The sequence below is a fragment of the Eptatretus burgeri genome, chromosome 11 (assembly GCF_056783735.1).
Source record: "Eptatretus burgeri isolate ZD-2024b chromosome 11, Ebu_testis_v1, whole genome shotgun sequence".
NCBI classification, from domain to species: Eukaryota; Metazoa; Chordata; class Myxini; order Myxiniformes; family Myxinidae; genus Eptatretus; species Eptatretus burgeri.
The window spans coordinates 5,789,673-5,804,976 of NC_140971.1; the positions used below are offsets into that span (position 1 = coordinate 5,789,673).

Consider the following 15,304-nt stretch of genomic DNA (forward strand, 5'->3'; position numbering starts at 1 on the left):
GCGGTTGCGATTGGAGTCACGCAATCGCTCGCACGCCAGGCGGACCAGAATTCGCAACAATATATACTACGAATAAAGAAAGTATGGGTTGTAATATGTGTGATTGGAGCAGATTATTACGTAACAAATAACGAAAATAAACAGGTGCGCGGCCATCTTGGTCTTGATGAATGGATCAATTTCTGGGTTTTTTTCGGGCCTAAATAAAGATGCTATTTCGGACCGTAATTTTCTCCCCTTAGACCTGACCCTCCCCCTATAAACCAGATATCAAAATGACCGGTGAGTATTCAATTTTATGATAGTCTTTATCTTTTACGTGCTGCTTTCAAGGAATATGCGATATATTCACTACTTCTGCTTACCACATTTTCGTGAGAGAGCCCCGCCATCTTGGAAATATGCAAATCCACTTCAGAGTGACACAGTGATGGTTGAAAATAATTCGGAATCTCATCATATTATTTTTTTTTAACACGTTATACGCTATTTCTTTGCTTTACCGCCAATTTATAAATTTATAATAAAACGCAACGTAAAAAACATGGTTTTTGTACCATGGTTTTGCACAATATTGTACCACGTAAAACATGGTGACGTCAAGACGCAATGGCGTCTTGACGTCACTATTTTAACCGCAGCACCCCTGGCGAGTACGGAAGTGCGAAGTGTAATCTGCACGTGGTACAATATTGTGCGGTGTAGACGGCGAAGCCCGTTGGGTGTATAATCTGTACGTGGTACAATATCGTGCGGTGTAGACGGTGACCACGGTGAAGCCCGTTGGGTGTATAATCTGTACGTGGTACAATATCGTGCGGTGTAGACGGCGAAGCCCGTTGGGTGTATAATCTTTACGTGGTACAATATCGTGCGGTGTAGACGGTGACCACGGTGAAGCCCGTTGGGTGTACACTGCAGGAAGTAGAATAAGTCCGGTTTGATTTGATGCGAAAGGATCAATATGGTCGTTTTCCGTTTGAAGTGATGAACACTCGAGTCGTGTAATTGTTTTTAAATTGATCATATTATTATTATTGTTTATGTTTTCGGTTTTATTGTTCATACAAAACAGAAACTCCACTGCCTGATGGACAAAGGGCTCATTCAGAGCGAGTTTTTTGGGCACCAACAGGTAAGAAGTTATTGTTCGCTGTCCCTCCTCAACATTACCCAGTTATAATATACTTGGACAAATCAACCGAATGGGTCGTTGGATCCGGAAACAGTACGGGGAGTCCGGGGTGGGACGGACGGACAGTACGGGGAGTCCGGGGTGGGACGGACGGACAGTACGGGGAGTCCGGGGTGGGACGGACGGACAGTACGGGGAGTCCGGGGTGGGACGGACGGACAGACAGTACGGGGAGTCCGGGGTGGGACGGACGGACAGACAGTACGGGGAGTCCGGGGTGGGACGGACGGACAGTACGGGGAGTCCGGGGTGGGACGGACGGACAGACAGTACGGGGAGTCCGGGGTGGGACGGACGGACAGTACGGGGGAGTCCGGGGTGGGACGGACGGATAGTACGGGGGAGCCCGGCGACGGACGGACGGACAGCACGGGGGAGCCCGCGACGGACAGCACGGGGGAGCCCGCGACGGACAGCACGGGGGAGCCCGCGACGGACAGCACGGGGGAGCCCGCGACGGACAGCACGGGGGAGCCCGGGGACGGACGGACGGACAGTACGGGGGAGCCCGGGGACGGACGGACGGACAGCACGGGGGAGCCCGGGGACGGACGGACGGACAGCACGGGGGAGCCCGGCGACGGACAGACAACAATGGGAGCCCGGCGATGGACGGACAACACGGGGGAGCCCGGGGACGGACGGACAGCACGGGGGAGCCCGGGGACGGACGGACGCACAGCACGGGGGAGCCCGGCGACGGACAGACAACAATGGGAGCCCGGCGATGGACGGACAACACGGGGGAGCCCGGGGACGGACGGACAGCACGGGGGAGCCCGGGGACGGACGGACAGCACGGGGGAGCCCGGCGACGGACGGACGCACAGCACGGGGGAGCCCGGCGACGGACGGACAGCACGGGGGAGCCCGGCGACGGACGGACAGCACGGGGGAGCCCGGCGACGGACGGACAGCACGGGGGAGCCCGGCGACGGACGGACAGCACGGGGGAGCCCGGGGACGGACGGACAGCACGGGGGAGTCCAGTCTTTTCACATTATTTCCTCTTCCTCTTCACCCGGTCATGCAGCCTCACCAGCCGGGCACAATTTTCATTAAACATGTCGGAATTGGTTACAGTTTGATTGTTCATTTCTCAAAGTTTAGTTAACAATCTCTTTGAGATTGCTCATCAGAAAAATCTAATTTTTGCCAAAACTGAGATACGGCTTCATGAGTACATGTTGAAGTGTGAATTGAACCTCGACAACTCGTACGTTGCGTATCGAAATGAGGTAGCAGATAGACATGGGGAGGTTTTATGTTTTTCATTCCTAATGACATACTATACAGTACCATCTTAACAATTCGACAAGTTTATGTCAAACAAAGCATTTCTTCAAGTAATGGCCATTAAACTCTTTAAAGGAATCAAGTCCTTGATAGTTATCTGAGTTTATCGACCAATTCATTATAAAGATTATTTTGATTCGTTAAATATAACAAATGACCCATTGCTTAATTATGGGAGATTTCAATTTTCCTCATATTAATTGGGATTTATATTAAGTAGTTGGAAAGGGACATGATTTAGATGTCTTCAATTTTTCGATCCTCAATGTTTTGAACCAGATAATTAAAAGTTCGACTCGTGGGAATAATTTACTTGATTTGGTCTTACAATCTGAAATTGGATGAATTAATAACGTTGAGATATTGCATCCATCAGGACCATACTCTGTGCAGAGCGTTGGTGCTGCTGAAGCAGTGTCCTTGGCTGTTGGACACAATCCTGGACGGGTCGGGACAACCCTGGGTCATTCCATGTCAAATCAGCCAAAAAAAATGAAATTCTGCGGTGACCCCCTCAGATTTTCCTGTAAAAATTCTCAAAGCTACCTTAACATATCGTGGGTTGAGACACATAATGTTGTAACTGAAAATTTCCATTTCCTGCAAATTGCTAAATAATGGTGTTGAAAGACATGAGAGCCATTTTATTCAATTTCGCCAAAAATGCAGTGACAACATTATGTCTCTCAACCCGCGAAATAATGTTGTTGAAAGACATGAGAGCCATTTTATTCAATTTCGCAAAAAATGCAGTTACAACATTATGTCTCTCAACCCTCGATATATGAGGAAGGTTTGCCAAGTTATAGCTCAAAATTCCAAGTAGTGTCTGAGATATGGCCCTACAAACACCCGAGGGGTGTTTCAATTCTGGCAGTCGTGAGTTGCAGATTTGTATCTGAAGCATTTTTGGAGGGCTCTAAATTCCAGAGTTTTACAAACAGAGTTCTGAAAATTCACACAAATGGTGTCTATTGGTGATATGAGGCTTTCAGAATCTGACATAAAAAATGTTCTACTTAAAATACTTTTTAAGATAAGTACTCTCAAAAGTAGTGATTTGTAACATGCGGTCAAAAAAATTGGAGTTTTCAAATTGCTGCCAACAGTCAGTTTATTCATCATGAAGAATTTTGTTGCCTGATTTACATAATCTAGTGACTGGATCATTTACACAAGAAAACTGAAACCTTTTGGAACAAAATATTGGGTTCTATAGATATCTGAACTTTGCTCCAGACTCAACGACACTGAAATTTACCCCAAGTGTTCACCATGTTGACAGTTACACAGCTCTTTTAAATTTTTGTCACTTCGACACATACATAGGCAAACTGTGGTAGAAAATTCAAGAGTTGTTCTCAATCCCTTCTATTTTTTAACGATTTTTATAAAGGCCCACTATTTAAAAAGAAAAACATGTTCGATGAAAGATGGAGAATAAAAGCAATAGGTGTGCTTTTTGAAGTGGAAGCCATGTCAAGAATTCCTAAGCTGACACCACAATGAGCATGCAGTAGTGTTTCATTGTCAGAATCTGTGTTTCTTTTATGAAATTATTTATCTCATATCATAGAATTAAATTTGCACATAAACATCAAATTTCTACCAAGTAAATACTTGTGTTAACCTTTATATTCATGCAAAATATCAGAAATGTGGGGTTTGAAATTTTGAAGTAATTTACAAAAAATGTATCAATTTCTAATGATTCTTCAGTCCCAAAAGCTACTTTTTTTCAATAAATTTTTTACGAACAAACATATAGAAAAAATAAAGATATTGTAAGGAAGTGTGACTTAAGTGGAATCTAACAATATATAAATCAGTTTAGTAAAGCTTAAAGAAGTGTACCAAAATCATTTCTAAAGTTAGGCATGAAGCACAACCATCTTATTTAGGCTTTAACCTAATACACAGCCCTGAAGAAACTGCCAATAATCATTGTTACATTTTATTATATCCTGGCAATTATAAAACTATTCACTTTGTACAATGGATCCAAGTACATTTGTCCAAACAATTTGATATGAAATTATGAAAAAAAAAAGTTGAATCAGATATTGTACCTACATTTACAAATGGATGTAGACTTTAGTACAATGTACACGAAGTATATAAACAATTAGATATGCAAATGAATATTTATAATGGTGATTATTATGATCACATTATGTGTCTTAATTTGTAATTGAGATTGGCGGCAGCCTTAAACTAAAATATCCTTTTTTAAAAATGTGAGCCAAATTAAAGTAACCACGTACTTGTTCTGACCAAAAAACACAACAATTTGATCATTGTGGTGCCAACTTACGAATGTTTGGCATGGCTTCTACTTCAAAAAGCACAGCTATTGCTTTTATTCTCCATCTTTCATCAAATATGTTTTTTTTAAATAGTGGGCCTTTATAAAAATCGTTTAAAAATAGAAGGGATTGAGAACAACTCTTGAATTTTCTACCACAGTTTGCCTATGTATGTGTCTAAGTGACAAAAATTTAAAAGAGCTGTGTAACTGTCAACATGGTGAACACTTGGGGTAAATTTCAGTGTCGTTGAGTCTGGAGCAAAGTTCAGATATCTATAGCACCCAAGATTTTGCTCCAAAACGTTTCAGTTTTCTTGTGTAAATGATCCAGTCACTAGATTATGTAAATCAGGCAACAAAATACTTCATGATGAATAAACTAAATGTTGGCAGCAATTTGAAAACTCCAATTTTTTTGACTGCATGTTACAAATCACTACTTTTGAGAGTACTTATCTAAAAAAGTATTTTAAGTAGAACATTTTTTTAAGTCAGATTCTGAAAGCTTCACTAATAGGCACCATTTGTGTGAATTTTTAGAACTCTATTTGTAAAACTCTGGAATTTAGAGCCCTCCAAAAATGCTTCAGATACAAATCTGCAACTCGCGACTGCCAGAATTGAAACACCCCTAGGGTGTTTGTAGGGAAATATCTCTGACACTACTTGGAATTTTGAGCTATAACTTGGCAAACCTTCCTCATATATGTTAAGGTAGCTTTGAGAATTTTTTCAGAAAAATCTGAGGGGGTCACCGCAACCCCCGGCTGAAATGACACGGAATGACCCCACTCCGACACAGAATACCAACAAGCTGGCACTCATTTTGCCGACCTCAGAAGGATGATAGGCAGAGCAACCCCACCTAGTATTAATTCAACAGCCAAGCAGGAATTGAACTCAGGATCCTTGGATCCCAAGCCCACCACCCTAACCATTAAGCCAACACCAGGCACATACATACATATATATATATATATATATATATATTTTTTTTTTTTTTGCCAAAAGTACTTGAGAGTAGTTCAGTTTTATGTGTTTGCAGATTATTCGAAGATAGTGTTTTCGTACAGGGAGATTGGGGAAACAGCCAAACTTGAAAAAGGATTTGAGGCAACTTTTTTTTTTTTATCGGGCAAACAAGATGCAATTGACATTAGAAATTGAAAAATGTGTAGTTGTGCACCTTGGAGGTTTAAATCTAATAAAGAAAAAGTTATGCGGTAAAAAGTGTGAAGATTAACAGGGTTGACTGCATATAAAGGATTCCGGGGTCGTTATGAGTCGCGATTTGGGATTTACTAACCATTGTACGATGATTGTTAAAAAGGACAGTATTCGTATGAATTGTTTGCTTGGATCCTTTGTAACCAAGGAGATGGGATTCTTGGGGAAAAAAATAAACAAAATGTTTCAACGCTTTTGTACGACCGACATTGTACGACACATCACAAGTCTGGTCACCACATTTTAATAAGGGTATCAAACTAATTGTATCGGTACGAAGGCGGTTCTCACGCAGAATACCTTCATTTAATCATTCAGGCCTCACATGTAGAGTAAGACAATCGGTGTTTAATAATATTCAAACTTTGACAATTTGGAATCCTTTGGACTCCTGGCTTGTTCTTTCCCCAAATTTGAACAGATTTATTATCGAGTTGGAAAAAGTGGATTTCAGCAATATTTTAAAGTTCGAAACGGTTAAAGCTGTAATCTCTCTCCGAGTAAAGTTTATTTTGAATTTGCCTTACTTATTTGGCTTTTTTTAATTTTAATTTAGAAATTTTTGACTCGCGGATAATAAGTCGCCGGAAAGGCTGCTGTCTGCTTGGTCAGGTCTTTTTCACGAGTAAATATTTTGTTTTGTTCTACTGTGACTGTCGGTGTGTGGGCACACGCCCTTTTTGGATTACATGCTCTTTCGTTTTGGTTTTTTGCATCGAGGGTAATGTGAATAAATGAAACAAAATGAGTAATCGCATGAGGAGTCCAAATCTACTGTATCTGCTGCCGCTACCTATCCATGGAGACCATTCCATGCATCAACGACTCTCTTGAGTGAAAGACCCCTCCCTTAACTCTCCGGCTATGTTGCCTGGTGCCATCAACGTCCACTCTGCTGAATAATTCTTCTGCACTTATTTTGTCAATACCCTTCGTTATCTGAAACATCTCCATCATATCTCCTCGAAACTGCCTCCTTTCTCGGGTACAAAGCCCCGTCTCCTTCAGCTGCTCTTCATTGCTTAGTCTAGCTAGGCCCGGAATCGGTCTCATAGCTCGATGCTGAACCCTCTCCACAGCAGCTACGTCCTTCGTCAACTTCACAAGCCATCAACCTGTGCAAGCAGCCTATGGTAACCATGCATCACTAACAACATAGGCTGGCTTGTGGCTTTGGATACAAAATGGAGGCTTATGGAGGAGCTCGAATGTATCTGTGACCAACCACCTACACAGTCACTTGACAGCTGAGCGGAACAGTCAACGAGGAATGGACTTGAAGGGGAACCTGAATGCAATTTTCTTTTTCTTTTTCTGAAAACCATTGAAAATCATTAATCGCGGTCAAATTTGAAGGGAAGTTTAAAAAAAATCTTTTTTGCCAATCAGTGTCAAATCGGCATTAGGGTGTCCATTTTCGATTTGGCCAGTGACGTCACACCATGACCTCGCCTCGATCCAAATGGCGGTTTTACATGGAGAAACGGTGCATGTCAAGCTCGGATTCCGATACTGATTCCACCGTCATCAGCAAGTCTGAAGGTTCTCAATGTTGAAACTGATCAGTGAGATTTTGAAGAAACTATTGAAGACAAAGTTAGTGATGGAAACCCTTTCGGGGGAATTATGAAGCCGTATCGTTCAGCGTTGTGTGAGAGATTCAGAGGAAGAAGGTGGAAGTGGTAAAAAGATCACATCATAGGTTGCTGAATACTACAACTCGGGAGGGTTTTGATTTTCATTCAATCAACGGTTTATTGGGGAAGAATGTTGTATTAATTGATAAATCGGTTCATAAATTACTCGAGCAGAAATACCCGTCATCTCCACAACTGCACGGGTACCACCCAGGCAGACTTTGACATCACGGACAAAATGGGTGACGAAAGCTTTGTCCCACTGTTGCAGGCTGACCAAGTGTCTTGTATGATACGGGATCGTCCCGTTTTCATACTTCGCCTGAACGCCATTTGTGTCTGTGCTGTGTCTCACCGTCATGTCCGTGAGGTGTCGATATCCCTCCCCAGTGGAGGGAGGAGTGCTGCTGTGGTGGAGTGGGGGGGGGGGGTTAGGGGAGTGGTGGTAGGTATTGTAATGTTGATGTGGGGATTGTGTAGGAGGTGGGGGTGAACCCTGAAAGCTTTTGCGTCCTCGGTTAAATCCTCTCGGAGGAGTAGTAGATGATACGTACGTACTTTCTCTCCACTATCGACGGCGGTTCATTTGATTTGTAGAAATTCATGTTGATAATGGATAATTATTTTTTCCGGTGCTCTTGCGGTAACTTCCGGGCATTGGCAACAGGTGTTTGATTAATCGCTCAAATTGTCCGTGTCCATGTACTTGCCGGTAGTTGGGTAGAGATGGTGTTGCAGTTTCGAGCGACGGCTGTTTCTTCCACTTAATCGTGGGGATGGAATCGTCTCTCAGTCGTGGTGGATAACCCCAAGATTGAGCCATCTCTGTTGTTCCATAACGTGCTCAGTAACACATTCCGAGTACAAAAACTAACATTTTCTCTGCCTGATCCACACTCGGGTATTTCGGACAAACCTCATGTACAGAAGAAGATTTTGACTTTTGATCGCAAATTTACTTGTTTTATAATTCAGAAAAACACATCATATCTATTTTGTCGGGTATCGAGGGATAGATTGGCGTCGAGGTGGTCTGAGCGTTTGGGTTACCACTTTAAATACCCTCTGGCTCATATAATCCTCCATTTCTTCATGTACTTGTCGCTTTGTGTTTTTGAAGCCCTTCTCTGAAGTAGCACTAACTATGGCCGCTGTTTGCACATTCAAATGGCTCAACTCCCTCTGTGTATTAGTACTTCCTGATGTGCAATCTGCTGCGGCGCTTTCCTCAACTACAGGTGGTGGTCACATGTCTTCCATTGTCAGACTCCCAAATGCCCTTCCCTCTCTCTTCCATAGGCTAAGCGTTTTGACTGTTCCTTCGATGGGTGCACCCGCACTTACAGCACCGCTGGGAACCGACGGACGCACGAGCGCTCGCACCGCGGGGAGCTTCCTTTCACGTGTGCCCGTCCCACGTGTGGGAAAGCCTTCCTGACGTCTTACGCGCTGCGCGTGCACTCGCGCGGCCACACGCACGAGCGGCCCTTCGCCTGCAATGCACAGCAGTGCAATAAGGCTTTCAACACCCTGTACAGGTGGGCAGCACTCGAGGTGTGAGAATTTGAGGCAGGTGAACGAGCTTCGCAATTGATCCCTCACTCACTCCCCCCCACCCACACACACACACACACAACCTCCTTTCTAAGGTTGAAGGCGCACAGCCGTCTCCACACGGGCGAAACCTTCAACTGTTCTACCCTCGGCTGTGTGAAATTCTTCACTACGCGGAGTGACCTGCGCAAGCACGTCCGCACGCACACGGGAGAGAGGCCGTTCCGGTAACGTCCGCCGATCATTCCACTGCACCTCATGCCCGATCTTCCACGATCTGTGGCCAAAATTGTCCTCGCAATGGTCTTCATCCGTTCGGTGCGTCTGTGAGCATAGGTGGTGTTGTGCCCGGCAGGTGTGATTACGATGGATGTGGAAAAGCATTTGCAGATGGACATCATCTGCGGACGCATGCACGTCGTCACTCGGGTAAGAAATAACACGCATCCAAGAGGAGAGAAAAAACGAGAAATTGTGTCGCAGATAATTATGGGATCGAAACCATATTTGACGACTGTGGGCAAAGCTGAAGTGGTATTCATCAGAACAACCTACCACGTAACATTTCCAAAACAAATGTAAATGGACAACAAAGCCGTCATTTTAAAGACCACTGCATAATACATCACTTAATGCAATGAGCGGCTAACCGGCATCTGAGACGGACGGATGGTCAGTGGCTGGTGGCTCCGTCGAGACGGTCGGTGGCCGGCGTCTCCAAGACCGACACAAAACCAATCGAATACAGTGCGTTATGGACGAGGAAACTGTGGCCTGTGAGTGTGAGGTGTGTTTGTGTGTTTGCCGGTGTGCAGAGGTGAGGCATCTGGTGAACAGCATCAGCAACGGGTTTCACCCCAACCTGCCCATACCCCAGCCCTCGCACCCGGAGGTAGGTTGACACAGACAAACGGAAAGCATCCTGGAGATCAGAGGTCATCGTGGTCGGACAATGTTTTGTTTGTTTTTTCAGGACCTTTGTAGTTTGCCATCTTTACCTGAACTTTCACCGGTGACTGCGATGTCCGATATCAGCGAGGTTCGATCTCCCAGCCTGCTGGTAATGCCCCATTATCAACATTTCATTTTCTTATTAATTTTGAATGCGGCCAGACCGAGCATTCCACTCTGAAATCCTAGTACTTACAATAGCCAGGCCTCAACTTCCATCTCTCCTACTTTCATCCTCATTGGCCAACGTCCCAGGCAGGTGGGGATTTCTCCATGATTTCCCCAGGAACACTCTTTTCATTCCTCATGCCCGATGAGGATCAAGAGCCGAATGGAGGTATGCAGTCTTATCACGTCAAATACGTACAAATATCAAACTCTTCATACGAGTGAATTTTTTTGGCCTGACGCTACATTTATCTTCATCTCCCGTTCTCTTTGCAGCAGTATCGGATTGCAGTTCTGGAAACGGCTTGCCGAACCTGACCTTCATGAGCCCTCCGCATCCTCTCTACCAGCCACGGCCTCGGGCCATCTCTCCCACGCTCCCGGCCTCGCTTCCCCTCTCTGCTCTTGCTCCCGGTATCGAGGAGAGGACGGAGTTGGAGAGGGGGGGCGTCAAGACTGTGCATGAAAACCTTTCGGATAACATCACTGGATCCAGAAATGAGGGTCTTGCGAATGTCGAAGATGTCACTGTCCAAGGGATGAGAAACATCTGTGGGGAGGATTCAAACCCCAACTCCACTTGCAACCCCAGTTTTGCTAAGATTTCAGTTTCTAATTGTACAACGACCAAAAACTTGATAGTTTCCACTTCCTCATTTTCTCCATCAAACCACAATCCTATCCCCTTGACAAGTCACCGTCTTACTACGACCCATGGACACATCCCTGCTGTTACTAACATTCCTGTACTGAATTTATCTCTTCAAAGTCTGACTTCTACAAACCCGGGTCTTTCCCCGATCCCCACCCCAAGCCTCCCTTCAACCTCCGGCCCCACTTTTCCATTCACCTCCATCTTAAATTCCAATCCCACCTGTACAATGCCAGGTTTTACCTCGATGCTCCCTCCAAATGAGATCAGCAATGTGGCCTCCACACCCGATTCTGTGTCCAACTCTCTTCCTACTAATCCCGACGTCTCCGGGGTCGGGTCGTCCCGAGTGGGTGGTGTCCAGAGTGTGCTGGAGGGGTTGAGGGAGTTGGGAATTGTGCTGGGGGATGGAAAAGCTTCCCTGGGTGTAACGGGACAAAGTGAAGTACCTCCAAAGGTAGGAGTACTTTGTATGCTGGATAGTTATCTCCACTCACTCACCACAGTTATTTTCATTACTAACTAATCGTTAGATTTCTTTGTGTTACTTACAACCAGTCTCGCCAAAAAAATGATAATTTTTTTACTGTGATGTTATCCGTGGCAATGTAAGGACATTGGTCATTCCCAAACCTTAATCAACTTGATGTCATTATCTCCCCACCGTTGCATGTAGAGTGGGAGGGAGAAGGTAACGGTGGAAGGAGTTTATTTTGCTACAGCTGGGAGAGTTGCAGGACAAGCTGCAGGTACTGAGCAGCCAATCCCTTGTCTCTCTGTCCTTTGAAATAAATTCCCCAGTTCTCCCAGCCCGCAAGACCAACGGGCAGCCCCCCTCCCCAGCCTGTGGTCCCCCTCCTACAGGCTGTTGCGCTCCACCTCCTATCCAGCCCTGCCCCTCTACCCCTGCATCCTTCACCCCAACCTATCTCCCTCCCCCTCAGCTCAACCCGGTCTCCGTCCCCCTCAGCCCCGTGTCCCTCAGCCCCACGTCCGTCCCCCTCAGCCCCGCGTCCATCCCCCTCAGCCCCGTCTCCGTCCCCATCCCCCTCAACCCACATCTTATTGGAATGGAATGATTGAAGCAATGCACTTATTAAACGTTGGCAAATTCTGTTCTTTCTTTTTTTTGTCATAATGGTATTATGATTAATATTCTTATTCCTCTGGTCACAATGCAAGCTGTGTTTGATCCCAGCCGATTATACCGATTGATGTTCCCCATCAATTGGTTTGGGATAACCTGATCGTTTACGTTACCGACTGCTTTGACTGTACCACGTGCTTATGATGAGGTTCCACAGACGTGGTACGAGGGGATGTCGAGAAAGGCCAAAATGACAGGAACGCCAACGACGTGGTTGTGTGTGCATTGCAGGGTGCTGCTCTCCGACTGTGCCTGTGATCGTCATTAAACAGGAAGAGGCCTGCATTTGCCAATGTGTCTGCAACATCAACAACTGTACCAGCAATAAAAAAGATTCATAACAACAAGTGTCCAATTAACATCCTTAATTTGCATCAAATCTGTTCGTAAAGAAATTATTTTGTATGATTAATGCAATATATTGTGTAAATACATCGATTAATAAAGATTATATGTGATTATAGTACACAGGTGGATTGTGGTTGTTTGTTTGGCAAGAATCCCTCATCCATCTCATCATCCCCCATCCTGACCTCTAATCTTTTCTTCCACCATTGATCCAACCTTACCCCAGCCTCTGTTCCAGGTTTCCTCCCCTCTTCCTTTGTTTGTGTGCACCTGCGACCCCACAGTCGGTTTGTTGCCCTCTTTTTTTTGCGCTCCGTCACCTTGATCTTGGACACACGCGCGTTGTTCGGGTAAAAGGTGAGATGGACAGGTGATTTGCGGAGTGAGTGGTGACATCATTCGAGATAAAGTTGTTACCATGACTTGATGTACACACGTCAGGACTTTCATTTCCAACACTTAGCTTTGTTAGACCGTCGCCCGTGCAGCGGACATCGGGGTTTGGCAATCACTTCTGTGTTTGTCCAGGTGTCTGGGACCGTAACTTTTTTTACCACTTGAGTTTTTGTCATCACATTTTCAACAGTTTTATGATGAGAATATGGAGAAAATAAATTTGTTAAAATAATTTGTCATAATTATAATTATTCTTTGACAATTTTTTTTTTGAACATTTTTTTTTCTTCTTCTCAGAAACCACTTGTCTGATTGACGAATTGTCAGGGTAGGAGTGACCCCCCCCCCCCCCGTGTGAGGGTCATTTGACATGAGGAGGACCTTGTGCAGAGAGTAGAGTTCGAGACATTGTTCTTGTCTGTACCAAAGGGGATGGAAGAGGAGACACAGATAGACCACTCACCAGGCCATGCCACCTTGTTCAATTGAACTGCCAGCACGGTAGATGAGGTGCCAGCACGCAACCAGATGACCAATGAAACGAGCAGAGTGAACTTGCTCACAAGATCCTGGTTTGAAAGCGGAATGACGAGGTTAGATGTGCTGCCTTTTGGAAACCTTTTGCTGCAATGCCATACTTAGAGGTCACAGAAACCAGAGCAGGCCATTTCGGCAGAGTTGCATTTCAAATCACAGATTATAAACGAGGAGCAAGAATTAGTAAATCGGTCTGAGGGTTTTGTAGATGGTGTCATTGTCACGATGCAGTACAGTACACACAAAAAACGATGTTATAGTGGAGGGGAATACACAGCCAGAGATATACAAAGGTAGTTACAAGGATCAACTGAGGAAGGATGCAGCCTCTTTAACGTCTCTGCTGACCTTGACAAATTCACATGATGGTCAAACACTTGAAATATGTCTTTCAATCCTGACAAATCTCACACACTCACCATCTCTCTCAAAGGATCATCTGGCAAACCCTCCCATCCACTTTCTTAACAATCCTCTTGAGGAAGTTCAGTCATTCAAACTCCTGGGTTGAACTGCCATCCATGATCTTTCTTGAGCAAACCACATTTCAAAGTTGCCTTCCAAAGCCAGCCACCGACTGGGCATCCTCCATCGTACAAAGTCCTTCCTTGGCACACCTGAACTCCTTATCCACCGACAAGAACTTCATCCGGAGCTTGATGCAGTATGGCCCTCCCCTCTGGGCTGCCGACCCTGCCTCACATCATGCTCAGCTTGACGCTGTGGTAAGCGATACCTTCAAGATTAATGGAATCTACCGTGTTGATCCTGAGTCCCTGGTCCTATCACTTCTTCATCACAGACAGCTCGGTGGTCTCTTGTTCTTCTACCACCTCCTTTCTGATCTTGTACCCTCTTTTCTTTCCATGCTTTGTCCCCAACCCAGGTTACTGCAGGGTTCACACAGTCCACCGGCAAACCCCTTTTGTGGAAAACTACATAAATCCAGGATCGCTGCTCACGTCATTTGTCCTTTTTTTTTTTTTTTTTTTCCCCACCTGTGGAACAAACTTCCACATCCTCTTCAATCTCATTCTTCACTCCAGGTCTTCAAGACAGCTGTTCACCACCATCTCATATTGTCCCCAATCCAAAACCATGATGTTTTCTACCCTTGTTAACCCCCCATCCCACCCCAATCCCTCCTTTCAAATTTCCAGTTTTCCCACTTGAAACTTTCCTTCTGTATCCAGCTCATCCACCCCATGCATACTCTCCTACCACCCCCCCCCCAACTCCATTGCTCCCCACACTTATTGTTTGTCCACCTCTCACCATCTTGGTCTTCGGTTCTGCTGCTGGTGTTTTCCCCCTCTCTCAGCTGTTCCTTTTGTCCTAATCCGTTCAGTGCACTCGTACTAGCTCTTCCACGAGCCTGGACTGTATATACATAAAAAAGTGACACCTCCTTCAGGGGGTGGGACAGGCTGCACAAGGCAGTGAAGAGAGTAGCCATGAGATGCTGGAATGTGGTACATGACTTCAGAGGAAGATTTCACAAGGAAATTCCAAAGTTCTCATAGAACACCTTACCCCACGCAGTCTTGAGAAACAAGGACATGGGCGGGGTCTGTGAGCAGTAAAGTTTGATTGGTCGTGATGATGTAAAATGGCAAAATATTTTTTCAAAATTCCACTAAACAGAAGGGTTTTGAAAGTGCCAAAAAGATAATATGTGTTGTCCAGTGTTCTTGTGCAGAATTCAATTTCAATAAAATTAAGATTTTGAAGGATGTACAAAAAAAAGAAAGTTTTTCGTAAGTTAACCACCATTGATGCAGCGACTTTTACACCACCTTATTGTTGAAATATCGCATGAATAATTAATGAGGTGGAAGGAAATGGGAGCGAAGGAGGGAGGAGTGGCTTGCCGGGGTTGTTGATTGAC

General features: G+C 45.0%; 2 protein-coding genes across 3 annotated transcripts in view; one reads left to right on the forward strand and one right to left on the reverse strand.

Annotated features, from left to right (window-relative positions):
* Positions 1 to 432, reverse strand: part of LOC147016370 (pleckstrin homology domain-containing family B member 2-like) — a 47,492-nt gene extending 47,060 nt beyond the window's left edge. The window contains exon 1 of the mRNA XM_085844990.1: positions 366 to 432. Coding sequence (XP_085701116.1) covers positions 366 to 392 — 27 coding nt within the window. The 5' untranslated portion in view covers positions 393 to 432. The remainder of the gene's footprint in view (positions 1 to 365) is intronic.
* A 463-nt stretch (positions 433 to 895) lies between these two features.
* Positions 896 to 12,601, forward strand: LOC147016371 (uncharacterized). Of its 2 annotated transcripts, none has more exons than XM_085844995.1 (10): positions 896 to 1,135; positions 8,963 to 9,201; positions 9,313 to 9,444; positions 9,573 to 9,646; positions 10,033 to 10,109; positions 10,191 to 10,277; positions 10,424 to 10,505; positions 10,616 to 11,445; positions 11,665 to 11,737; positions 12,367 to 12,601. In XM_085844995.1, the coding sequence occupies exons 1-10, from the start codon at positions 1,091 to 1,093 to the stop codon at positions 12,474 to 12,476; spliced, it is 1,749 nt and encodes a 582-aa protein (XP_085701121.1). In that variant the 5' UTR covers positions 896 to 1,090; the 3' UTR covers positions 12,477 to 12,601. The 2 variants fall into 2 exon arrangements, with proteins under 2 accessions (XP_085701121.1, XP_085701120.1); XM_085844994.1 differs by having other exon boundaries at positions 897 to 1,135; positions 10,613 to 11,445.
* The last annotated feature ends 2,703 nt before the right edge of the window (positions 12,602 to 15,304 follow it).

What these genes read in the sequence shown, in the direction of transcription:
- LOC147016371 (XM_085844994.1), top strand. Translation starts at nt 1,091, where the DNA reads ATGGACAAAGGGCTCATTCAGAGCGAGTTTTTTGGGCACCAACAG. An exon ending in ACGGGAGAGAGGCCGTTCCG is followed by an intron (nt 9,445 to 9,572) that starts GTAACGTCCGCC and finishes TGTGCCCGGCAG; the next exon opens with GTGTGATTACGATGGATGTG. An exon ending in AAAGTGAAGTACCTCCAAAG is followed by an intron (nt 11,446 to 11,664) that starts GTAGGAGTACTT and finishes CGTTGCATGTAG; the next exon opens with AGTGGGAGGGAGAAGGTAAC.